The sequence below is a fragment of the Peromyscus leucopus genome, chromosome 1 (assembly GCF_004664715.2).
Source record: "Peromyscus leucopus breed LL Stock chromosome 1, UCI_PerLeu_2.1, whole genome shotgun sequence".
NCBI classification, from domain to species: domain Eukaryota; kingdom Metazoa; phylum Chordata; class Mammalia; order Rodentia; family Cricetidae; genus Peromyscus; species Peromyscus leucopus.
In genome coordinates, this window is record NC_051063.1 from 78,135,678 (window position 1) to 78,160,904 (window position 25,227).

The 25,227-nt window shown below is 46.0% G+C and overlaps 1 protein-coding gene across 1 annotated transcript; it reads left to right on the forward strand.

Moving 5' to 3' along the window:
* Positions 1–905: 905 nt before the first annotated feature.
* On the forward strand, positions 906–13,805 carry Cln3 (CLN3 lysosomal/endosomal transmembrane protein, battenin). The gene is made up of 16 exons (XM_028861322.2): positions 906–997; positions 1,199–1,299; positions 1,458–1,536; positions 2,480–2,576; positions 3,475–3,546; positions 3,941–4,020; positions 4,123–4,208; positions 4,862–4,934; positions 5,018–5,161; positions 6,626–6,738; positions 8,484–8,530; positions 8,607–8,675; positions 8,770–8,825; positions 8,940–9,033; positions 13,267–13,407; positions 13,491–13,805. The coding sequence occupies exons 2-16, from the start codon at positions 1,254–1,256 to the stop codon at positions 13,608–13,610; spliced, it is 1,317 nt and encodes a 438-aa protein (XP_028717155.1). The 5' UTR covers positions 906–997; positions 1,199–1,253; the 3' UTR covers positions 13,611–13,805.
* Positions 13,806–25,227: the final 11,422 nt, after the last annotated feature.

Consider the following 25,227-nt stretch of genomic DNA (forward strand, 5'->3'; position numbering starts at 1 on the left):
CCATCGAGAGGAAGGTAAGGGACTCCTTAATTGGGACTATGTGAGGTGATGTATTCCAACTGCCCCCCCCCCTTTCCTAATTTCCAGTGAGGACAATTGGCTGACATCACAGAACAGGGAAAATTCTTTTTTTTCTTTTTTATTTATTTATTTATTTATTTATTTATTTATTTATTTTTAAATTACTCTCATGATATTAATCACATTTGTGGTATTCATAGATTACATTCGCAGGATTCGTCAGGGAAAATTCTTGCTCAGTGAACTCAGCACCTCAGTGCTAACCGGGTCTCTAAAGTCACCTACAGGTCTAATGCAGGGTTAACATTGGGGGGAGGAGACCTTGGTTTTCTCATCTGTAAAACCAGGGGTTGGCACTACTTTCGTGATATTTGTTGGTTCTAGGATAATATGCCAAAGGGAATTTCTTAATGCCTTGAATGTTGCCACAGACAATTCATGAAAACCTGTTTGGTGGGTGTTTTTTAGCTTTCTAGGCAATCATTCTATTCTGAGCTGCCTCTCAGTTGCTTATTTTAGGTCTTTACAACAGTCTGTAAGGACAACAGATAAGAAGGACCTGAGGCTGGACGCCATTGCTTCGGAGCAGAACTCGCCCTTGGGGAGTCGGGTGGGTCGTGGGACTGGAGTAGGAAAGTAGCCATATTTGTTTCAGGCAAGTGAGGGCAGCAGGAAAGGAGCTGAAGCCTCCCGCGCCATGACTAGTACTGGCACATTTGGTTTGGTCGGCGTCTAGAGTGCTGCTTTTCGTGGCTCTGCTTGTGGCTCCCACCGTTCCAGTTCAAAACCAGTGCTTCCAGGGCCCTTCCGAACTCTCCTTTTCTCACTCCCGAAATTTCGGAAGGCCAAAGGCGAAAACAGGACCCGGAAGTAGGGGGGGGCAACTTCTAAGCACGTGATGGGAGGCGCACTGGTCCTGACACGTGACCCTCCGACCTGCTACTCTACCTTGCTGAGAGCTCAGCTGCTCTTAAAGGTACAGGCCCGGGGGCGGGGGCTTTGCTTTAGAGGGGCTGGGGGCGGGGTCGGACGGGTGGAGCGTGGGTGGCCACGAGATGGAGATCCGGGGATCTGTTGATGGACGGTCCTGTGTAGCAGACAGCCGGTCCTGGGCCTGACCGCGGGGCGTTGATCCTTCGCACCCACCTGTCCCAGACTTTTATCTGTTCTCTTGAAGCCAACTCCGAACACACGCCGACCTTGGGCCCTTTGGGGGACCCGAACTCGATGCCATGGGAAGCTCTGCGGGCTCGTGGAGGGGCCTTGAGGATTCTGACAGTGAGTACCCTTGTTGGTTGTCATGGTAACGACCACCTCTGCTCCGCGACGCTCCTGAGGAGCTCGGAAACTGGCCGGACCCCGGCAACAGGATCCAAAACACTTGGGGCCTTCGCGGACTGGAGTGAGTAGTGGGTCACGCCTTCTCTTCCTCCCAGGGGAGGAGACCGACTCAGAGCCCCCAGCCCCTCCGTTGGACGGTCAGAGTGCCCAATGGAAGAATGCGGTGGGCTTCTGGTGAGTGGACTGAGAGCTGTGCAAAAGCAAAGCGCGACTGGAAAGCGGGGAGAGTCAAGCTGGGGAGAGCAGTTGAATCCGCAATACTGAGTCAACTGGTTTGTCCTTGGCCACCTGTGAGCTTTCCAGATTCCATAAAATTACCACCGTCACCTGTTGAACACGGCCTCTTAACACCTGTAGCGTTATGAATGTCTTCCTCCAACCATTTAGGTTGCGGCTTTGTTCTTTTTATTTTTGTATGGAAGGGTCTTTGTCCCGGGCCAGCCTTAAACTCTATGGGCAGTGGAGGGCTTGCCTTGAGTTTCTCTGCGCTTGCCTTCCAGACGGGAGATTACAGGTCTGTAGCACCATGCCCAGCTGCCCTGGGGCTTTTATTTGCAGTGCAGGGTATTGAAAGCAGGGCCTTCCCGATGCTCATGGAGCACTCTACCAGGGAGCTCTGTCCACAGCCCATTTGTGTTTTCCTAACCCTGAGCACTGCTCTGGGAGATGGAAATAGAGCGATATGCTTTACGGATCAGAAGGAACCCTTGGTATTATTTTGATTCCTCCAGCACTCTCGGGTCAGGTGAGAACTTGCCCCCATTTCACATAGGAGAACACTGAGGCCACAGAAGTAGGGAGAAACTGGCTTGAGCTGCAAGCCCTGGGTATTTCTGTTGTACCACAGTATATCAGTGCATCGATGAGAAATGTCCCCAGAACTGAACCTTAGTGCCAGCAGAGAAGGAGTGGGAAAGAATGACCAGGGATATCTTCCTGGGAGAGGCCTTGGGCTGCTCTAATCTCAAAGCCTCTATTTCTAACTGTGACACCCACAATGTTGGAAGAAAAAAAAAAAAGAGAGAGGTTGGTGTTTGAAGGGAATGGGTAAGGGAGAGATCTTTAAGGACTATCGGTGGACAGAAAGTCAGAAAGTGAAGATCTCTCCTCATTCTAGGATCCTGGGTCTTTGCAACAATTTCTCATATGTGGTGATGCTGAGCGCTGCCCATGACATCCTTAAGCAGGAGCAAGCATCAGGGAACCAGAGCCATGTGAGTGAGTCCCTCTTCACCACCACCAACCAGGGCCAGGGGTCCCCTGAAAAGCTCATGAAGTAGCCAGGGGTCGACCAAGGGAGTTAAAATCCCTAGTCACCCATACCCCCAGGGCAGGAGGGATCCCTGAAGACAACAGGTACCAGGTTGGTGAACTCAACTACTGGCTGGGTAAGACCTTGTTTTGTGGTGTGTTTTTTCATCTGGGCCCTGTTGACATTTGGGGCTAGGTGACTGTTGTGGGTCTGGCCTGCACATTGTAAGTGTTTAGTAGCATCCCATGCCTCTACCCACTAACAACCAAAAGTGACAGCCAAGAATGTCTCCAGATGTTACAGACATTGCTGGCAGGTAAAATCACCCCTGCTGCAGAACTTCTGGTCGTAATGATCTAGAAAATGCATGCCCCAAGAGGAACAGCTTCCACTTTTCAGGTTCAATAGGGAATTTGGCCCAAGATGAGATTTTCCAGAAACCCCGATTTCTTTTTTTTTTTTTTTTTTGGTTTTTCGAGACAGGGTTTCTCTGTGTAGCTTTGCGCCTTTCCTGGAGCTCACTTGGTAGCCCAGGCTGGCCTCGAACTCACAAAGATCCACCTGGCTCTGCCTCCCGAGTGCTGGGATTAAAGGCGTGCGCCACCAACGCCCGGCGAAACCCCGATTTCTATATGAATGCTCTTAAATATGTTATATCCATCTTGGAGGGTTATCGTTGGCCTGTGGGCCAGTCGTTTGAGATGTTTATAAACACTCTCCTTCACTGTGCACGTAGAAAAACTAAGGCCCCAAGAAGTCCGTGCCTACCCAAAGCTATCTGTCAAGGCAGGGCAGAGCTGGGACTGGACCTTGTTTAACCTCTTGCTTCCTTGTAGGAAAGACTTTCTTCTCTCCCATAGGTGGAGCCGGGCCCAACACCCATGCCTCACAACAGCTCGTCTCGATTTGATTGCAACTCCATCTCCACAGCTGTGAGTACCCACGAGGCCCCCACAACCCTTGCCTTTGCACCCCCATTCCCTCTGCACCCAGTTGGGACTGTCAGGATTGCAATGACCAAGACTGCCAGTTACCGGGGGGCCCTTTCTGTGAGTGGTAAATATCAGCTCAGGTAACCCCCATGGCGGCTTTGTGAACTAGGCAGGGCACACTTTCCCTCTGGGGCTGAGGAAAATGGAGCTCAGAGCCTGTCAATGCCTTTACATCTGTCAGAGGAGCCCAACGCCAGGAAAGCTGGGAACAAACCCAGATCTGTCTAACTCGAGAGCCTCAACTTGGAGCAGGTCTCACTGGCTGGCTCCACCGCCGGGCTGGGAAGGTTATCTCTGGGAGCGTCTGGATTCTTACTGTGTTTTCCTGTCTCAGGCAGTGCTCCTGGCAGACATCCTTCCCACCCTCGTCATCAAACTCCTGGCTCCCCTTGGCCTTCATTTGCTGCCCTACAGGTCTGGGTCAGGGTGGCAGGTGGAAGGAGAGAGGGAGGGGGCGGGAGGCTGGCGAGTCTCACATGGAGGTGGCCTTCTGAGTTCCTCTCCATCTCTTCTTAGCCCCCGGGTCCTTGTCAGTGGAGTTTGCTCTGCTGGAAGCTTTATCCTGGTTGCCTTTTCTCACTCAGTGGGGTTAAGCCTGTGTGGTGAGTATGCAGCTATGTGAGGTGGATGGGCCCCGAGAAGCCTCCACAGTATGCTGTGGGAGTAGTCTCCCCAGCTTCCCAGAGTAAAAGGGTATGTCTGTAACCCCAGGAAACTGCTAGTGGTGTTTGTTTGGGACACACACACACACACACACACACACACACACACACACACGTAATTCTAACACTTGAGAGACAGGAGGGTTGTGAATTTGAGGTTAGTCTGGGCCATATAGTTCAAAGCTACCCGAAGCTGCACAGCAAAATCCTGTCTAAAAAAACAAGGAGAGTACCAGGCCAGGCTGGACTACATACTGAGACCTTGTCTCAAAACAAAACAAAACAAAAACCTGCTAGAGCTTCCCAAACAAAGAGTGGGCTCTAGGAACAATTTGGAGGTGTTAACTTAGGAAGAGATGGGTGGACTGAGTATAGATTGGGCTGAGCAGGGTTGAATGATTGAGAGGATGAGGATGGGGTACGTGGAGGAAAGTGTGACTTTGAGATGAGACCCTACCTGTCCAGTCTGTTTAGTGACAGATTTGTTTTTAGCTGATTTGTTTTTAGCTGATAGAGAGATGAGGCTATAATTAAACATTGTGGGGGACTGTGACCTTCAGTTAAAGGCCACCGTATGCTTTTCGTCCTCCCAGGAGTGGTTTTGGCCAGCATCTCATCAGGTCTAGGAGAGGTCACCTTCCTCTCGCTCACGGCCTTTTACCCCAGGTAAGCAGGCTGGGCAGGAAGGAAAGGGAGAGGAGTGCCCCTGCTGGCTTCCATCTTCCTAAATGCTCCTGTGTTCTCCTCAGCGCTGTCATCTCCTGGTGGTCCTCAGGTACTGGGGGTGCAGGGCTGCTTGGATCGCTGTCTTACCTGGGACTCACCCAGGCTGGCCTTTCCCCGCAGCACACCCTGCTTTCTATGTTGGGGATCCCTGTTCTGCTGCTGGCCAGGTGAGTGTCCTTGGGCCCAAAGGACAAAACTATGGGAGGAGGAACTTGATCCTAATCCAATCTTCAGCCCTCAGTTTGAGTGCCAGAGTGGGCATATGTTAGCGCGTGACTCTGGACAGCTTCATTCCTGACAGCCAGAGTTATATAATGAGACCCTGCCTTTCCCCCCCCCCCATGAGAGAGAGAGAGAGAGAAAGGAAGAGAGAGAGAGAGAGAGAGAACATTAACTAGCTAGTTAAACCTGTAACTTCATGTTATAGCTTAGGACTGTTGTGGGGTATTCACCAGAGAAGACTGCTCAGACATGAGTTTAGGTCAATAGAAAGTCCTTATTAGCCAGCCGACCACTGCACTGGGTGGTCAGGATCACAGAGTAGCACTGAGCCTTTCTCAGGGTGAACTTTAAAGCATAAAAACCATGTCCTGGGTTGACATACTTCAGTTAACAGGAACAGTTAGCCAGAGGCGGAACTACGGAAGCTAAAAATTGAGGTTAGTACGTTTAGAGACTTTCCCAGAACTATATGGACTTTGATGGACAAGGTCTTTGTTTTAGTTTTGATAGGTGGTGCTGTCTGTGTGCTGAGTTTTACAGCCTGAATGGCATTTCCATCATGGAGTCAGTCATGCTAAGGTCTGGGGCCCTCTTACAAGGACAAGGCCACATAGAGAAAAGAAGTCAGGATGTGTGTAGTGTGTGAAAGCCTAGAATCCCAGCACTTGGGAGGCTGAAGCAGAGAGATCACATGTTGGAGATCCTGGTTCAAAAAATAAATATAGATAATTGGATATGATGGCGCACGCCTTTAATCCAGCACTCAGGCAGCATAGGCAGGCAGATCTCTGTGAGTTCGAGGCCAGCCTGGTGTATATATATCGAGATCCAGGCCATCCAGGCCACATAGTGAGACCCTATCTCAGAAAAACTAAATAAAGAAGAAAAAAAAAAAACCCATGATCATGCAGGCTGTGGTTAAACTCAGTCACAAAATAAACAACAAACAAAAAAAGACATGAATATGAGAAAGGGGCCTGTGAGGTGGGGGAGTTCACAGGTGAGGGAAGAAGACAGGAGAGGGTGGGGTGAGAGAAACAGAGTGCAGTATGCACAGGTATAAAAATGTCAAGGAGCACATTGAATAAAAATTACTATGAAATGGTAAATATCCAAGAAGGGGTACTAGAGCAATTGTTGAATAATGAGAACAAGGCAATGGGATTGAGCTGCTGGTGTGGACCCCGTCAACTGGGTCCCTGGGTGGAAACTAGTCAAAGTTGGGTCCCAGAGGATGCATTTGCCAACATTTGAGGCTCTCACAGCACAGGATTGGATACCTTAGAGGCTGTGAGTTCCTCATCTTCAAATACAGATGTGAAGGGGCCCCTGGAAGGGTGGCCTGCAGGACCTCTGGGCTTTTCTGTCGGAACAAGAGGTCGTGACTGTTGTTTTTCTGTTCCCTCAAGCTACTTCTTGTTGCTCACATCTCCTGAACCCCAGGACCCTGGAGGGGAAGATGAGGCAGAGACTGCTGCCCGGCAGCCACTCATAGGCACCGAGACCCCGGGGTCAAAGCCAGGTAGGAGACAAAGGTCCTCCCAGGGTCACTTGCCCCTTGGGATTTTGGTCTCAACAGTGGACACAGTTGAGAGGGACAGGCTGGGTGTACAGCTTTGGGTCAAAGCAGTCATGTGTACTTACTGACCACATGCCAGACATTCCAGTTGCTGAGACCAGAGGTGTTCAGGATGAAGAAATGAACATTTTCACAGAACATAAAACAGTGATAGGGCCCAGAGTGGTGGCACACACCTTTAATCCCAGCGCTTGGGAGGCAGCTGGATCTCTGGAGTTCGAGGCCAGCCTGGTCTACAGAGCCCAGGACTACACAGAGAAACCCTGTCTCAAAAAACAAACAAACAAACAAACAAACAAACAAAAAAACCAGAGTCTCTTTGTGTGGCCTTGCTGGCCTGGAACTCACTCTCTAGACCAGAACGGCCTCGAATTCACAAGACCCACCTGCCTCTGTTTCCCAAGTGCTAGAATTAAAGGCTTGTGCCACCATACACACCTGGCTAAGATTTGTTTTTATATTTATTTATGTGTATGTGTTTTTCTGAATTTACACTGTGGATGTGTTGAGTGCCCGCAGAGGCCAGAAGAGGACATCAGATTCTTGGAGCTGCAGTTACAGGCAGTTGTGAGCCACCTGATGTGGGTGTTGGGATTCTAATTCTGGTCCTCACCATGGAGCAACAAGTGCTCTTTTTTTTTTTTTCCTTGTTTGTTTCAAGACAGAGTTTCTCTGTGTGGCCCTGGCTGTCTTGGAACTTGCTCTGTAGACCAGAGTGGCCTCAAATTCAAAGATCCACCTACCCCTGCCTCCTAAATGAGACTGTTTAAAAAAAAAGCAAAAAATAACCCTCTTAGAATCTGCCAGCAGCAAGTGATCTTAACCTCCTAGCCATCTCTCCATCTCTGAGAAAGCCTTTATTTATGTCTTTATTTAATGATTTATTTATTTTTATTTTATGCGCATTGATGTTTTGCTTGTGTTATGTCTGTGTGAGGGTATTGGAGCCCTTGGAACTGGAGTTACAGACAGTTGTGAGCTGCTATGTAGGTGTGGGAATTGAACCCAGGTCCTCTGGTAGAACAGTCAGGGCTCTTAGCAGATGAGCCATCTCTCCAGCCCCCAAGAGAACTTTTAAAAACAACAAACCGTTGATTTACTGGGGATGGGGTGAGCTGGGGGAAGGGCCTGTGCACAGATGCAGAGGTGAGAGGTTCTGGAAATGGAACTCCACTCCCTCAACCTTGACAGCACACGCTCTCCTCATCCACTGAGCCGCCGTCTCATCAGCCCAAGAAGGCTTTTGGAAGGACGTCTCTGGGCTGACACTTGGCTGTCAAGGAGTCATCCTTGTGAATGTCTAGGTGAACACGTTCCAGGCTCAGGAAACAGCTCTGCCTGAGGCCTTTTGGTAGAAAAAGAATCTGACTATTTTAGAAACAGCACAGCCAGAGAGTCTAGGATGGGGTCAACAACTAAAAGCTGTACACTGATGTACACTCTTACTCCATTTTTAAAAAAATCAGTCAAAATACACACACACACACACACACACACACACACACACACACACACACGTGTATCCATGTGTTCAAAGTATGAAATTTATCATTTTAGTCACTACTCAGTGTGCAACCCAGCACCATTTAAATATGAACACTGCTCTGGTGGTTGGTTGCTTACTGCACAATGGTGGCTAGCTAAGCATTCAGTGTGCGACCTCCTCCCTCTTTGTCCCTCCTCTCTAGGTTCCAGCTGGGACCTCTCGCTCCAGGAAAGGTGGACAGTGTTCAAGGTCTGGATGTTGGCTCTGGGTGCCCTGTGAGGAGCCTCTGCCTCCTGCCTTCCGCTCACATCTTCCACTCTTCCAGGGCCTTTTGCGATATATCATCCCCTTGGTGCTGGTCTACTTTGCTGAGTATTTCATCAACCAGGGACTTGTGAGTGAGGGGTGCTGGGAAGAGGGTGTGGGAGGACAGTTAGGACCGAGGTCCACAAATCTCTACTTCGCTGAACGTTTGGTCTTCACTGCAGTTTGAGCTCCTGTTTTTCCGGAACACATCCCTGAGTCATGCTCAGCAGTACCGATGGTGAGAGAAGTTGGCAGGTGGGCAGTGGGCTAGAAGGATCCCTCCATGTTGGCGACCTGGGGCCAACCATAGGCACCCAGAGGAGCTTCCTCATCCTCCCTGCCCCCACCTCAGGTACCAGATGCTCTACCAGGCTGGCGTGTTCATCTCCCGCTCTTCTCTCCACTGCTGCCGCATCCGTCTCACCTGGGTCCTAACCCTGCTGCAGGTACTGAACCTCTGCCCTCTTCTCCACTCTCAGCTTGGCTCCCAGCATCCCTCACTCAGCAGAAGATATTAGTGGGCCCTGGCGTCCTAAGTGTAGCACTGAACGTCAGCAGGGCTCCATGTGAAATGTGTGGCAGCATCAGAAGCCAGTCATACTCGTGGGCAAACACCAGTTTCTGTACTGAACAGCTGTGTGACGCGGAGCAGGTCTCCAAACCTCTAATGAGCCTCTGTTTCCCCATCGAGAAATCAGATGTGGTAGGGCAGGATGTGTCCCTCAGCGGCAGAATGTTGGCCTAGTGTGTGTGAAGCTGTGGGTTCCATCTCTAGTACCTGCAAAATTTAAAATATTTAATAGATGTGGGCAACAACTATTTCTCTTAGTGTTTGTACAACAACATTGAGGGGGAAAATGGAAGACTAAGATATTGTTTTGGTTTATTTTGGTTTCGTAGTTGTTTTGTTTTTTAGGGGGTTTTTTTGTTTTTGTTTTTGAGACAGGATCTCACTGTGTTGTTCTGGTTGGCCTAGAATCTAATATGTAGACCAGGTTGGCTTAGAGCTCTTCCTCACAAATGCTGGGATTGAAGGCATGTACCATCATGCCTGGCCTTTAGTTGTTTGCTTGTTTTTATGGTCCTGTGATTGAACCTAGGGCCTTGTGCATGCTGGGTCAGTGCTCTTATTGAGGTACATCTTACACTTTCAGACTTGTTATTTACTTATTTTTACAATTTAAAAATTTGTAATTAGATTTTTATTTACTTATTGGGGGCAGGGGAAGGAGGCAGTTGCCAAGTGGTGTGCATGGAGGTCCGAGAAGAATTTGCAGGATTGGTCCTCTTCCACATGTGGGTTCTAGGGATCAAACTCAGGTCATCAGGCTTGGGAGCAAGTGCCTTTACCCAGTGAGCCCTCTCATCAGCCCAAGCTTTTTATTTGGAGGCAAATCATTTTTTGTTTCTTTTTTTTTTTTTTTCCCCGAGACAGAGTTTCTCTGTATAACAGTCCTGGCTGTCCTGGAACCCGCTCTGTAGACCAGACTGGCCTCAAACTCAGAGGTCCTCCTGCCTCTGCCTCCAAAAGTGCTGGGGCTGGGATTAAAGGTGTGTGCCACTACAGCCGGCTTATTTATTTTTTAACTAATATATATGTATTTTTATTGTATGTATGATATGTGGTGTGTGTGTGTGCACACAGGGGTGTGCATATACTGGTCTGAATGTGGAAGCCAGGGAACAACTTTTAGTTGTCTCTCCTTCTACTGGGTTTTGGGGCTCAAATTTAGGTTGTCAGACCTGCACAGCAAATGTCTTGACTTGCTGAGCCATCTTGCCACACCCCACTCCCTGCCCCCAACTTAGTGGGTTTTGGTTTGAGTTTGTATGTGAATGGGTGGGTTTGTTGTTGTTTTGCCTGCGTGCATGTCTATGCACCATATGCATACAGTGTCCACAAAAGCCGGAAGAGGGCATGGGATCCTCTAGAACTAGAGTTACGGATGGGTGTGAGCTGCCATGTGAGTGCTGAGAACTGAACCCAGGTCCTTTGAAAAAGCAGCCAGTGTTCTTAACCACAGAGCCATCTCTCTAAGCTCCCACCTTCTGCTTTTTTAAGGCTGGGTCTCACTATGTTGCCCAGGCTGATCTTGAACTTGGTCCTCCTGCTTCCAGAGTGCTGGGGTTTCAGGTGTATGCCACTATGCCTGACTTCCCTGTGCCTGACTTGTACCACATTTTAATCAGTCAGAATATGTTTCATGATAATCTGCCAATACTTTATGCAAAGAAACATGTTTTCAAATCAGACAGAGGCACACTATACCTATAAGGAAACCCTATTTCTTTTATGTTAGGTTAGGGTATTTAGAGTAGAATCAGTGGCATTTTGGTCAAGTGAGTGTTCTTATCAGTGAATAATTGCTGGCAGCAAATTCAGCTGCCCTTAGCAAACAGAGATCTGTGGTTCTTAGTAAACATGGCTCTCTGTAGCAAACAGAGATCTGTGGTTCTTAGTAAACATGGCTCTCTGTAGCAGCCTCCCAAGAGGAGCCTCAGACACCAGCATCCATCTAGAGATCTACAGCCCTAAAGTGACTTTTAGACCTCTGACTGCAGGTTGAGCATCCCTAATGTAAACATCAGAAACCCAAAATGCAAAATGTACTGACTTGTATGACACCACAAATGCAAAATCCCACACCATGACACTTCATTTGATAAGAAAAATTACTACAAATACTTTAGTAACTACCTTCAGGTCACATGTAGAGAGTATACATGAAAAATGAGTTTTACATTTAGACTCAGTTCCTATCCCCAAGATCTGTCATTATGTATATGCAAATACTCCAAAGACCTAAAACATCTAAAATCCAAACTGCTTCTGTTCCCAAGTGTGGAGGGATCCATTCCCTGCATTACAGAAAAGTACTTTACCTGTAACATTGAAGAACTCAATTCATGGGGCTAAAGAGACAGTTCAGCGGGTGTTGGTGCTTGCCACCAACCTAACCACCCAAGTTTGATCCTTGGAATCCACACGGTGGAAGGAGAAAAGTGACTCCCAGAAGTTGCCTTCTACCTCCACACAAATGCCATGTGCCACCCCTCAAAAAATATGTGTAATTAAAAACATTTTTTTAAAACTTAGTTAGTTGATGGTCCAGGAAGATGCTTCGAAGATAGGGGTATCTGTTGCCACTCAGCCTAATGACCTGAGTGCAACACCAGGTCCCACGTGGTGGAAGAAGAGAACCAACTACTGTGAATTCTCTGATCTCCACACACGTGTGTACTGGCACATGCACACACTTGTGTACTCAAAAACAAAAAATGTGCCAGGCAGTGGTGGCACACGCCTTTAATCCCAGCACTTGGAAGGCAGAGATAGATGGATATCTACATCACCCGGCCAGTGTGTTCTTAATGCAGATCTCTGAGCCCTCCCAGACTGACTCAGTGATGACTTTAGAATGAGTAGGCCTTCCTGGTCCTTGGCTAACACATTCCCAGTTAATTCTTTGTATATGGATCCCCAGTTAATTCTTTGTATATGGATCCTCTGAGCCACATGTTAGGGAGGGCACACAGTGTCCTTGAATAGCAGAACCCTGCTGAAGAACCTGGGACAGAGGAGGGATTGGCGCCCTCAAGTCACGGTTCAAGGAGGCTTCTTGAAGTGAACATGAAAACTATGGTTTCTCGACTCCAGTACTCTTAAAATTTTTTGACTTAAAATTTTGAGACCAGGTTTCTCTATCTATGTATCCTCGACTGACCTGGAATGCACTATGTAGACCATGCTAGCCTCAAACTCAGAAAGATTTGCCTGCCTCTGCCTCTGCCTCTGGAGTGCTGGGATTGAAGGTCTGCCACATCACTCCTGACCCTCTTTTTTTTCCCCCGATTTATACATATGAATGTTTGCCTGCATGTATTTATGCAAACCACCTGTGTCCCTGGAACCTTTGGAGGACAGAAGGGTGTCAAATCCTCTGGAACTGGAATTACAGATAGTTGTGAGGCACCATGTGGGTGCTGGGAACCAAACCTAGGTCCTCTGCAACAACAGCAGGTGCTGTTAACCACTGAGCCATCTCCCTAGTCCAGATTTTTGTGGTCATTCTGTTGTGTTGCCGTCCTGTACACTGTGGGGGCTTCGCAGTATCCCTGGCTGGATGCAGTGAGTCAGCTGGTGAGGCCCATTGGTCTCAGTCCAGTAATTAGGGGAGACTAGGGTATGTTCGGGGGTCCCTGGGGCGCTGAAGATAAGACTCTGTCTGGTAGAGCACTTGCCTGTGGAGCACAAGGTCCTAACTTAGATATGAAGGCAGGGTGTCTAGGTATAATGGTTCATGCCATTAAGAAAAACAAAACACACACACACAAAGGAAAAACAAAAAGAAGGGAATGAGATGACCAATGACCACAGTGGGAATGACCCCAATCAAAGTTTAGAGGTCGTCAGTGAGGGACGGTTGAGGAGCATCCAGGCTAGGAGTTATGGGAGCAAAAGAAGGAGAGGAATCTACAAGGTGTGTGGGAATCAGATGGGGCCAGGGAAGGCCCACCAAGATCTCAGGGCCCTGCAAGGCCAGCTTGGTACTGGGATCCTACCCAGGCCTGTTAGTCCTTTCCTTCCCCAGTGTCTCCCATAGCCAGGCAGCTTTGAGACGTGCTACCTCCATGCTGTGCTGTTGCCCAGTCTCAAGTCTCCTCTCCTCTGCCCACAGTGCCTCAACCTGGTCTTCCTACTGGCAGATGTATGTCTGAACTTCCTGCCCAGCATCTACCTCATCTTCATCATCGTTCTGTATGAAGGGTTCCTGGGTGGGGCAGCCTATGTGAATACCTTCCACAACATTGCTCTAGAGGTCTGTGTTAGTTGGGCAAGGGCTGTGGGTGGCCTCACCAGTCCTGTGGATGGAAGCCTAACCCTTGTTCTTTGCTCTCCCAGACCAGTGACAAGCACCGAGAGTTTGCCATGGAGGCCGCCTGTATCTCTGACACCTTGGGAATCTCCATGTCCGGGGTTCTAGCCTTGCCTCTGCATGACTTCCTCTGCCATCTCCCTTGACATGGGTTGCTCAGAACACACTGACATCTGTGAGCTCTGCCACAGACCTTCCTAGCTAGGCTGGGGAAGTGGGTAGAGCCACAGTCCTGCCCTGCTCCAGCAAGGAGCCCCCATTGTTCCCCACTCCGGAGCTGGTCTCTGGAACTTCTCTCTCAGCCTTATGCCCTTCTAATAAATGCTTATTTTATCAGTGTACCTTTTGTGTAGCGTAGCAAGCTTTCTTGTTAGACTATCTTTGGACCACCAGCCCCCAAATAATGACATGGAGACAACTTATTAATTATGAAAACATGGCCTTAGCTTAGGCTTTTCCCCTACCAGCTCTTAGAACTCAATTAACCTGCTTCTGTTAATCTACCTTCTATCACATAGCTCAGTTACCTCTCCTCCGTACTCTATGTCCAACTTGTTTCATGTATTCTTGGTGTCTCTGCCTTCCTTTTTCTCCTTCTCCCTGGAAATTCTGCCAGTTCTCTCCTGCCTAGCTATTAGCCATTCAGCTTTTTATTAAACCAATTATAGTGATACATCTTCACAGTGTGTACAAATATTCCACATTTCCTCCCCTTTGTCTAAATAAAAAGGAAAGGTTTTAAATCTAACATAGTAAAACTATATGCAAGTAAGAACAATTATCAGGTAAGAATTACATTCACAACGTTCAGTCCATTTGTAATTGGCATATTTGGAGAAAATATTCCCATTATATATCCTATCTTAGTGAGTCCAAAGTTTTATACCTAAACCGCTTTCTATCATAACTTATTACCAACCTAAAAATACCTTTTTAAACTTAAAAACATTTTCTTAGATAAACAACTTAAGCTTTTATGTCTCTCAACTTTATGCACTTTACATGACTTTTGTAAGTTTCTTTTCTGAATTTGGTAACACAGAAATCTATTAACTATAACAATCTAGTCTTCAACGCCATTGAAGACCCGAGAAGGATGTAACATTACCTGATTAAATAGGAACTGCTCACCTCACTGCTGCAGCTGGCCCACACTCAGACATTTTTATCTCTAATGCTGCTTTGTACTCTGCTCTGGTTTCTCCATCTGATTGCTGGATTCAGTTTTGCAGGGATTCAGGTCTTTTGGTTATGGATAATATTAAAATATTGTTATATGCTGTTCTACTTTATTAAAAAGCTGGCTCTGGAGTTGGGCTATGGTTTCTCTCTCATGACCCAAGCTTGTTTGTTAAAAAATTTTCCTCAAAAATCTGTATTATGTCAAGAGACCATCTGATTCTAGGACAGAGAAAAAACAACAAACAACAAAAAAACAGCCCAAGAAAGGACACTGTGTGCTTTTAAAACAGCTAAAATAAAAAAACGTTCTGTACCTTAAGATTTGTAAGCTTATTGGATATGGTTAAAACTCTGTAAATAAAATAAAATAAAAAACTGGATACCAACATTTTCTGAGTTCCTATAGATATCTGGTTGTTATAATTTTCTGTTTAATGGCTTCTAGGTTACAGATATTTACATTATTCAAAAAACTCAATGTCAACACAACACCATACAGGATCCAGACTCCCTGTGTATTTCCCATCTTTACGTGGCTTTTTTCCTTTATATTACTTTACTCTCTCTTTAAAGACTATTCTTTTTAAACTATTTTTTCCTGTGACTGTCTATACCCATTTTCTTTTCTTTCCTAAGTCTATGCACATTTTTAAACACACTAATCTGTTTAAAGGATTTCTCCTTTTGGACCAGGCACTGTAGCATACACCTAAACTCCAAATCTTCAGGGGCTGAAGTGGAGGATCTCAAGTTTAAGTCAGCCTGGACTTCATAGTGAAATTCTGGGGTTTGGAACAGGAAAGAGGAAGAAAGGAAAGAAGAAAAGAGGAAGGAAGACTTTATTTGTTGAGATAGGGTCTTGCTATAAGCCTGAAATGTTGAATCATCCTGCTCCAGTCTCCTGACTGCTGGGATTGCAGGCCTATGCCAACCTGTTCGTACTCTTTTACTCCTTTAGGGAGCCCACCACCCAGCTCCCAAATAAATCACAGAGGCTTATTCTTTCTTATGAATGCCCAGCCTTAGCTTGGCTGGTTTCTAGCCAGCTTTTCTTAACTATAATTATCCCATCTATCTTTTGCCTCTGGGCTTTTACCTTTCTCTGTTTCTGTGTATCTCACTTTCACTCTTATTCCATGACTGGCGGGTGGCTGCATGTCTGGCCCCTAGCATCCTCCTCTCCTCATTTTCTTGCTCCTCTCAGATGTCTCCTCCCATTTATTCCCTCTTTTATTTATTCCCTGCCAGCCCCACATATCCTTTCTCCTGCCTTGCTACTGGCCATTCAACTCCATATTAGACCAATCAGGTATTTTAGACAGGCAAAGTAACACAGCTTCACAGAGTTGAATAAATGCAACATAAAAGAATGCAACACCTTGCCTCATTAAACAAGTGTTTCACAGCATAAACAAAAGTAACACATCTTTAAATAATATTCCACATCACCAGTGTGTGTGTGTTTGTGCATGCACACATGCTTTGGGTAGTTATGATTTTGTCTTGTTACAGTTATTCTAGTGAGTGTGGCATCTCACTTTGACTTTTGACTTGTATTTCCTCTATTGGTAAAGATGTTGGCCATTATTTTTTTTTATTTTTGTTTGTTACGGGAAGTCACACATGTGAAAGATTTAGAACTGTGGCCTTGCCAGGCTTGGAGGCCCATGCCTTTAACCTCAGCACTCCAGAGGCAGAGGCCAGAGGACTGACTCTCTCTCTCTCTCTCTCTCTCTCTCTCTCTCTCTCTCTCTCTCTCTCTCTCTCTCCCTCCCTCCCTCCTTGTTATATAATCTCTCAGCTCCTGCTCCAGTGTCATGAGCCATGCTCTCTGCCCTGATGGTCATGGACTCACTCTCTGAAACTCTAAGTCCTAATAAACTCATTCTTCTATAAGTTGCCTTGGTCATACATGGTTTCTTCACAGCAACAGAAAAGTGACTTAGTCCTGAGAGCTGCAAGCAGGCATATGCACACACAAAGACTGACACACAGGCCACAAAGAGATAGGCACACATACCCACAGACAGATGCACGCAGCTAGGCAGGCAAAGGCGAAGCCTCAGGCCTCTGATCTTGTGGGATATTTGTACACTGTGTAAAAAATGTATTGCTGTGATTGGTGTAATAAAAAGCTGAATGGCCAATAGGTAGGCAGAAGGTTTAGGTGGGGCTTCTGAGCAGAGAAAGGAAGTAGGAAGAGGAATCTAGGTGCATGGTGGAGATGCCAGGAAACAGGAGGTGCAAGATGGAAGAGAGATAATGCCATGGGATAGAATGTAGATTAATGTAAGTGGGTTAATTTAAATTATAAGAGTTAGTGGGACAAGCTTAAGCTAAGGCTGAGCTTTCATAATTAGTAATAAATCTCCGTGTTGTTATTTGTGAGCTGGCAGCCCAAAGAAAAATATGACTATATATGGTGCTCAATGTGGGGCCTCAAATAGCCAAACATAGGGCCTGAGAAAGCTAAGAAAAGTTCTGGACAAGGAGATGGGTGTGGATTCCTAGTCCTGCAGTCTCTCAGGCAGGCCAGTGTTTGGAGGCATACAGAGACATGGCTCCCAGCCACTGCCTATGGGTTGGAGCCAGTTGCCAGTGCCAGCCACCAGTGCCAAACGCTAAGCTAAGCCATGTGGAGGCTGACATGACAGTTTTAAGATTTGTCTCCATGGTCAGGGAACACTATAGGCACTTAGTAAAGCCAGGTGCAGACACAGAAAACCTCTAAAACATTTAAAAATGTGCTTAGATGCTAAAGAAAAGAAAATGGGTATAGACAGTCATAGAAAAAATAAATAGTTTAAAAGTAATAAAATCTTTAAAGAGAGAAAAATAGGGGCTGGAGAGATGGCTCAGTGGTTAAGAGCACTGACTGCTCTTCCAGAGGTCCTGAGTTCAATTCCCAGCAACCACATGGTGGCTCACAACCACCTGTGATGAGATCTGGTGCCCTCTTCTGGCCTGCAAGGACATATGCAGACAGAACACTGTATACTTAATAAATAAAAATAAATCAGAGAGAGAGAGAGAGAGAGAGAGAGAGAGAGAGAGAAATATTTTTTAAAAAGTCATGTAAGGATAGGAAATACACAAGGTATCTGGATCCTGTACAGTACTTTGTTGACTTTGAATTTTTTCAATGCTGATGAGCAAACGACAGCTGCTGAGAGACACTAGATTACAGAAAGTGCTGGATTAAACCAGCCTATATACTTTAGAAATGTCTTGGCTTAGGCTGGGCAGTGGTGGTGCATGCCTTTAATCCCAACACTTGGGAGGCAGAGGCAGGTGGATCTCTGTGAGTTCGAGGCCAGCCTGGGCTACTGAGTGAGTTCCAAGAAAGGCACAAAGCTACACAGAGAAACCCTGTCTCGAAAAATCAAGAAAAAAAAAAAAAAGAAAGAAATGTCTTGGCTTCAAAATGGATGTGGGAAGTGTGTTGCATTGGGGGAGGGGTTATGCCTTTGTTTCCACAGGAAACAAAAAGTTGTGGTTCTCTTCAAAATTAATAAAGATCAAATTTGATTGGGGGAGACCTGAAAATCTTGGCTACAGACATGAAAAAAGAAACCAAGAAAGACTACAGGACAGGTGACGTATATGCTGACCCCTCTACTATGGGAACAGCTCTGAGACTGGATGAGACATGATAAATCTTGTCGGTTACATTGTCCTCACGACTTACTATTACATGCCATCCTTCCATATGGCGTGAATAGAGATTTATATGACAGTTTGGTTATACAGTCCAAACAAACTTACAAAGTTGACAGATGCCTTTTACCTGCTCAAATATAAAACAAAAAAAATCATCTTTAACTGACTTGTATACACTGTACATTCCATACATGTGTTAATGCAGATATATACATTACCTTTAAAAGTTTGTGTTTCCAGAACAAAAGGACCAGACACCAATAAAGACTAGCAGTCCAGGTGATCCAGCCTCTCAGAATGCCTCTGTTGCAGTTTCCTCAAAATTCTGTATCCAGAACCACTTTAAAGTGGCTAGCTGAGATGGTCTAGCCTCAGAGACTACTCCAGCCAGACTTCAGACAAGCTCTACACTTTCCAATCACACAGAGACTAAACAGAAAACAACACAGCTAGGTCTCCCAGGACTTGACCATTATCCCAATTTTCTCAGGGTCTCCTAAAGATGCCATCACCCCAGACAACAGGAAGTAGTCTAGAGAACATGACATCTATATTATGATCAATCCATGTGAGTCGATTAAATGGGTAACAGAATTTATTAAGATATAAATTGAGGAAATACAATTACAGAACGGAGTAGACAGCAGAAGTCGTCCTCTGATCTGACTAGAAATGAATCCACCTCACAGGTAGGAGCAGGGAGAAAGGGCCTGTGACCCTTCTCCAACTTCTTATAAGAGGTCACGTACTGGGGTTGGGGATTTAGCTCAGTGGTAGAGTGCTTGCCTAGCAAGCACAAGGCCCTGGGTTGGGTCCTCAGCTCTGGGGGGGGGGGGTGTCACGTACATCGGCAGGAAGCACTGCCTCCTTTGGACCACATAGCCCGAGGGGTCATGGGCAGAGCAAATACTACTACACACCTGCATTCCCAAGAGGTGAGGTGGGAGGCATTTGGTCATTCAGTAGGTTATGAATGTTTATTATCATTTAGGGGGGTTGATTACAAGTTGTTACTGGCCAGGCGGTGGTGGTGCACACCTTTAATCTCAGCACTCGGGAGGCAGAGGCAGGTGGATTTTTATGAGTTCGAGGCCAGCCTAGTCTACAGAGTGAGATCCAGGAAAGGCACAAAGCTATACAAAGAAACCCTGTCTCAAAAAACCAAAAAAAAAAAAAAAAAAAAAGCAAACAAACAAAAAAACCAAGTTTACTGGTCGTGGTAAGCAAGGAAACTAAGCAAGGGAATTTGGATTCAAGGATCTCTTTCAGAAAATAAAAAGGGGAGATATAGAAATGAGAGGATAAAGGGGAAGGTTATTGAATCTACTTTAAACTAAAAAGCAACTATTAATCTCAAATATTTTATATTGGTTTGGGTTTTTGTATATTAATACAAATATAAGGTTATTTTTATTTTAACATACTGTATATATGTTTCTACTCTTGTTTAAAGGTATTCTACCTATGCAGCTCATTTAAAAATGTATAATTAAGAAATACAGGTTAGTAGTCATGTATAAGAATCAAACTTGAAGTCATGTTAGATATGTTTTCCAGGTCAAAGAGACATACATTGTAAATAGACAGATGGTCTTCAAACACATCAAAAACCTGCAGAATATGGCATTTAAAATGTTTTAATAACATAAGGCTTTTCATGACAGTGAGAAATGTCTGTTCCAGGCAGCACCAATTTACTTCAAAAAAGGATGATGGGCATTGAAGAACCTCCATATGGAGTTTGCTTTCAATGTGGCAAAGTAGGCCACCTGGGCAAGAAACTACCCTTGCCTTGACTGCTGACAGCATGCTGTCCAAATTGGACAAGCAGGACACAAAAGAAGGCAACTGCTGAATTTTGCCAAGACAAGATAGGACAGTCCTTCAAAATTGTCCTGCTTCACAAGAAAGTCTATCAGATATTCTAGGCATGTAAGCCAAGCAAGGATGCCCCAACATCGCAGAGGTATCTTGCGTTAACTGTCCAGGCAGCCAGATGTCTCTGTCATTTCTTAGTTTTGGAAGTTGCTTGCCCTGCACTTCCTGTTTACTCAGGTAATATATCCTTCTTGGTTCTCTGATGGGGTTGAAGACAAGATAGTTATAGTTTTACTGTTTTCCTTGTTGGGCGGGCGGTGGTGGCACATGCCTTTAATCTCAGCACTCAAGAGGCAGAGGCAGGTGGGTCTCTGTGAGTTCAGGGCCAGCCTGGTCTACAGATTGAGTTCCAGAACAGGCTCTAAAGCTACACAGAGAAACCCTGTCTTGAAAAAAACCAAAGAAAAGAAAAAAAGAAAAAAAAAAGATGTACAGTTTTCTTTATTACCAAATTCAGAAAGGAAATTTATATAAGATATAAAGTTAATAAGGTTGAGACACATAAAAGCATAAGTTGCTAATCTAAGAAGATGTTTTAAGCTCTAAAAAGGTATTTTTCTAGGATGGTAATACAAGTCATGATAAAAAAAAATAGTTTAGGTATAAAACTTTAGACTCACTTAGATAGGCTTGATAATACAGTACTTTCTCTGAATTTGCCAAATACAAATAGACTGGACATTGTAAATGCAATTCTTTTTTATTATTTTATTTTACAATATAATTTAATTCTACATATCAGCCACGGATTCCCTTGTTCTCCCCCCTCCCACCCCCATAAATGTAATTCTTACCTGATAATTGTTCTTATTGTATATAGTTTTACTATGTTAGAGTTAAAACCTTTCCTTTCTATTTAGACCAAAAGGGGGAAATGTGTGTGGTGGACCAGGCCCCACATTTATTTACCCCAGGGACTCTTGAGGAATGAGAGATAAGAGACTTAGTTAGAAATAGAGAGGGGAGAGAAACAGAGAGAAAACACAGGATAGACTCCAGTGGGCCTGGATCCTTATCCACCGACCCAAAACTTTATTCCCAAGGTCTATTTATAACAATGCCAAGGGATGGAACAAAAGACCTCCCCCTTGCTAGTTACAATCAAGTGTAGACCCTTACAAACACCTGATACTCAGGCCCATGGTCCAATCAACCTCTTGTGCAGTTCTGCTGGGTACAGTCACTAGGAAACCTAGTGGACTACAACAGTTGTGGGATATTTTTGGTTTATTTATTTATTTATTTATTTATTTATTTATTTATTTTGGTTTTTCAAGACAGGGTTTATTTGTGTCGGTTTAGACCCTGTCCTGGAATTCACTCTGTAGACCAGGCTGCCCTCAAACTCACAGAGATTGGTTTGCTTTTGCCTCCTGAGTGCTGGGATTAAAGGCATGCATGGCCACCACCTGGCCATTGTGGGATATATGTACACTGTGTTAAAATATATTGCTGTGATTAGTGTAATAAAAAGTTGAATGGCCAATAGCTAGGCAGGAGGTATAGGCAGGACTTTCTGGCAGAGAGAAGAAGTAGGAAGAGGAATCTAGGTGGTGGCAGAGATGCCAGGAGACAAGGAGAAGAAAGAGGAGGTGTAAGATCAAAGAGAGGTAACACCATGTGATAGAATGCAGACTATAGAACCCAGCTAAGACTCTGGTTAAAGCAACACCCCCCAAGGGTGGGTAGGCTGCTGGCCAAGAAATAGTTATGAAGCTGAAACAAAAAATCCATCAAAGTCCCCAATAGTACTGGGAGAGCCTCCAAATGAATTTTGTTTTCTGTAGTTCTTCTTGGCTAAATGTTCCTGTTAACTGAAGTAGGACCCTGAAATGCAAAGGCTTGTACCCACTAGCTACAGGAAAGAGGCATCACCAAGTGGGGGTCCCTCTGCTTTGATTTTTTTCAGAGTGGAAGCACTGAAGAAGATATCTTCCTCCCCCTCCTTACCAAACTCTAGCTTCTGGACCTGAGCCAGCAGTCCAGGAAGAGCCTCCCGTGGTTCCTGCAGACTCTGTCCCAGGGGGAGAACCGGCAAGGGGTACTTGGAGATGGAGAGGAGAAAATCCTGATCCAGGAGCAGTTGTCTTTCCCTTGAGAGTAGCTGGTCCCCCTGATAATGATGGGAATCAGCCCTTTTATTACTGGCCCTTTTTTACCAGCGACCTGTACAACTGAAGTCTCAGAATGCCCCCTTTTCTGAGAATCCCCGGACCTGATTAACCTTGAGACTGTTCTTTTTACCCATCTTCCCACAGCTAATCCGGCTCTCATACATGCTGCATTCCCCCAACCCGCCCTGAGTAGGAGTACGATGCAGAACAAGGTAAGGGGAAGCTCCTAGCCTATCGCCAGGCTCTAAGAGCAGCCTGCAAACTTGAGTAAGGTCTATGATGTTAGACAGGGCCAGGATGAAGGTCCAGCTACATTTCTGGAGCAACCGCAGGAAGCTTTCAGGAGATACTCCCCATATGATCCAGAGCCACAAGAAAATACAGCTGCCTTGATTTTGGCTTTCATTGATCAGGCAGCCCCAGATATGAAAAGGAAACTACAGAAGTTACAATGTTTTTTTTTTTAAAGCATTAGAGACTTAGTTACAATGACTGAAAAAGTGTACAAATGGAAGACAAAAATGTCCCAAAAAAGGCCAAAAGGTTCTAGAAGACCCCGGCTGGGGAGGAATCAGTGTGCTTGTTGTAAAAAGGAAGGGTATTGGGCAAGAGAACGCCCTAAAAAAGTGACTAAAGGGCGATGCCAAAGTCCTTAGAGAGACATGGATGGTGATTAGGGGAGACGGGGTTCAGTCCCCTCCCCCAAACCTAGGGCAACCCTGAAAGTGGAGGGAAAACAAACTCCAGCAAAGCCTGCTGTCTTGTAAGCAAGCCCTTCCACTTATCTGTGGATGATAAATTGACTTTGGACAAAACCTCACCATAACTACCTCTCATGCTTTGGAGGGAGCTTAAGCAACCTCCTGAGAGATGGCTAAGTAACACCAAAATGACTCATTATCAGACTCTGTTGCTCAACCCTGCCAGAATAACGTTCCAAGTGCCCAGTGCCCTGAAGCCAGCCTCCCAGCTACCAGACCCAGACTTAGAGGCACCCCTGCACCAATGCTCTGGAATTTTAGCCCAGGTACACTGCATCCAACCTCATCTGAAGGATACTCCCCTGCCTGATGCAGAAGTCACCTGCAGTCTTGTACACAATGGACAAAGGTATGCAGGGACAGCAATCACCACCTCAGAGGAGGTAATCTGGGCTGAACCAATGCCATCAGGCACCTTTTCTCAGAAAGCAGAGTTAGTGGCTTTGACAAAGGCCCTGAACTAAGGCGAGGGAAAAGGGTCAACATCTACACTGACAGCCGCTATGTATTCACCACCGTCCATGTGCATAGGGCAATATATGAAAAGGGGGGGCTGTTGACTGCAGGGGGTAAGACTATAAAAAATAAAAAAGAAATCCAAGCCCTTCTCAAGGCCCTATGGAGTCCTAAGAAAGTGGCCATAATACATTGCCCAGGACACCAAAAAGGAGATGGACAAATTCCAAAGGACAATAATTTAACAGATCGAAATGCCTGAGAGGTGGCACTATAGAGTGGCCCAGTTCTGGCCCCGGTCCTGGTGGATCCAGGACCCCCTGACTTGCCTGAAACTCCTCAATACACCAAGGAGGACCTTGCCTGGATAAAGTCCCTTCCCATGGTGCAGTGCCTACAGGGATGGTGGCCATCAGCAGACAGCAAGGTTACTTTGCCTGAACACCTGGAACAAAGGATGCTATGAAAAATTCATCGTGCATCCCCTATGGGAGCCCAGAGAATGCAGGACTTACTGAGACAGTCCAGGGTAAAAATCAAAGATGGACACCAGAAGGTCACAGACATTGTTTCCAAATGTAAAGCCTGTCAATTAACCAACACTGTTGCAAATCCAAAGAATCCTGGAACAAGACTTCTGGGAAGGAAACCTGGAGCCTACTGGAAGGTAGACTACCCAAATAAAGCCTGGCAAGTACGGATATATCTGTTAATGTTTAAAAAGCTTCTAGAAGACATCATGCCCAGGTATGGATTTCTTGCCATGATAGGGTCTGACAATGGACCAGCAGTTGTGTCCAAGGTGAGTTAGAATTTAGCCACTGCCCTAGGGAGTGACTGGAAATTATATTGTGCTTACAGACCCCCGAGTTCTGGACAGGTAGAACGCATGAATAGAACTCTAAGAGACCCTTGCCAAATTAGCCTTGGAGACTGGTGCAGACTGGGTGGCTCTCCCCCCTTTGCCTTCTATAGAGTAGAACTCCCCCTACCAGATGGAACTAACACCCTACGAAATCATGTTTGGTACACCACCCCCTATTATTCCCAGCTTGCAGACAGAACTTCTGGCAGAACTAGATGATCAGGATCTTCTTAATGCCATACAAGGAGTCCAGTGGGCACACAAACATGTGGCCAAAGCTTAGAGCCCTTTATGAGTCTGGTGTTCCTCCCGAATCGCACAGGTTCTGACCAGGTGATTGGGTCTATGTCAGGGGACATCACCAGGGAACACTAGAACCCAGGTGGAAGGGGCCTTTTGTCATCCTGCTCACTATACCCACAGCCATCAAAGTTGACCGCGTAGCTTCCTGAATCCACTACACCCATGCCAGGCCTGCAGATCCTTTCGACACCAGCTGCAGGCAATCCACCTGTGCCTTGGAACCAGACCTGGATGATCATGAATGCTAAGACAGCTATTGTCAGCAGCACCTCCCCAACAATGGCTCCCCTGAACACCTGGTTTCCCGACCTTTATGTAGATCTGTGTGACCTAGAGAAGGAAGACTGGACAGGCCAGGGAGTGTGGTGGTATTGTGTTCCCCAAAATATTGTGCACCCTAATAAACTTATCTGGGGTCAGAGACAGAACAGCCACTAGACACAAAGGCTAGAAAATGGTGGCACTCACACCTTTAATCCTAGCACTCCAGAGGTAGAAATCCCTCTGGATCTCTGTGAGTTCAAGGCCACATTGGAAACGGCCA

Coding starts and splice junctions, on each gene's coding strand:
- Cln3 (XM_028861322.2), top strand. CDS start 1,254: ATGGGAAGCTCTGCGGGCTCGTGGAGGGGCCTTGAGGATTCTGACA. Junction 3,547..3,940: donor GCAACTCCATCTCCACAGCT/GTGAGTACCCAC, acceptor TTCCTGTCTCAG/GCAGTGCTCCTGGCAGACAT. Junction 9,034..13,266: donor GGGTCCTAACCCTGCTGCAG/GTACTGAACCTC, acceptor CTCTGCCCACAG/TGCCTCAACCTGGTCTTCCT.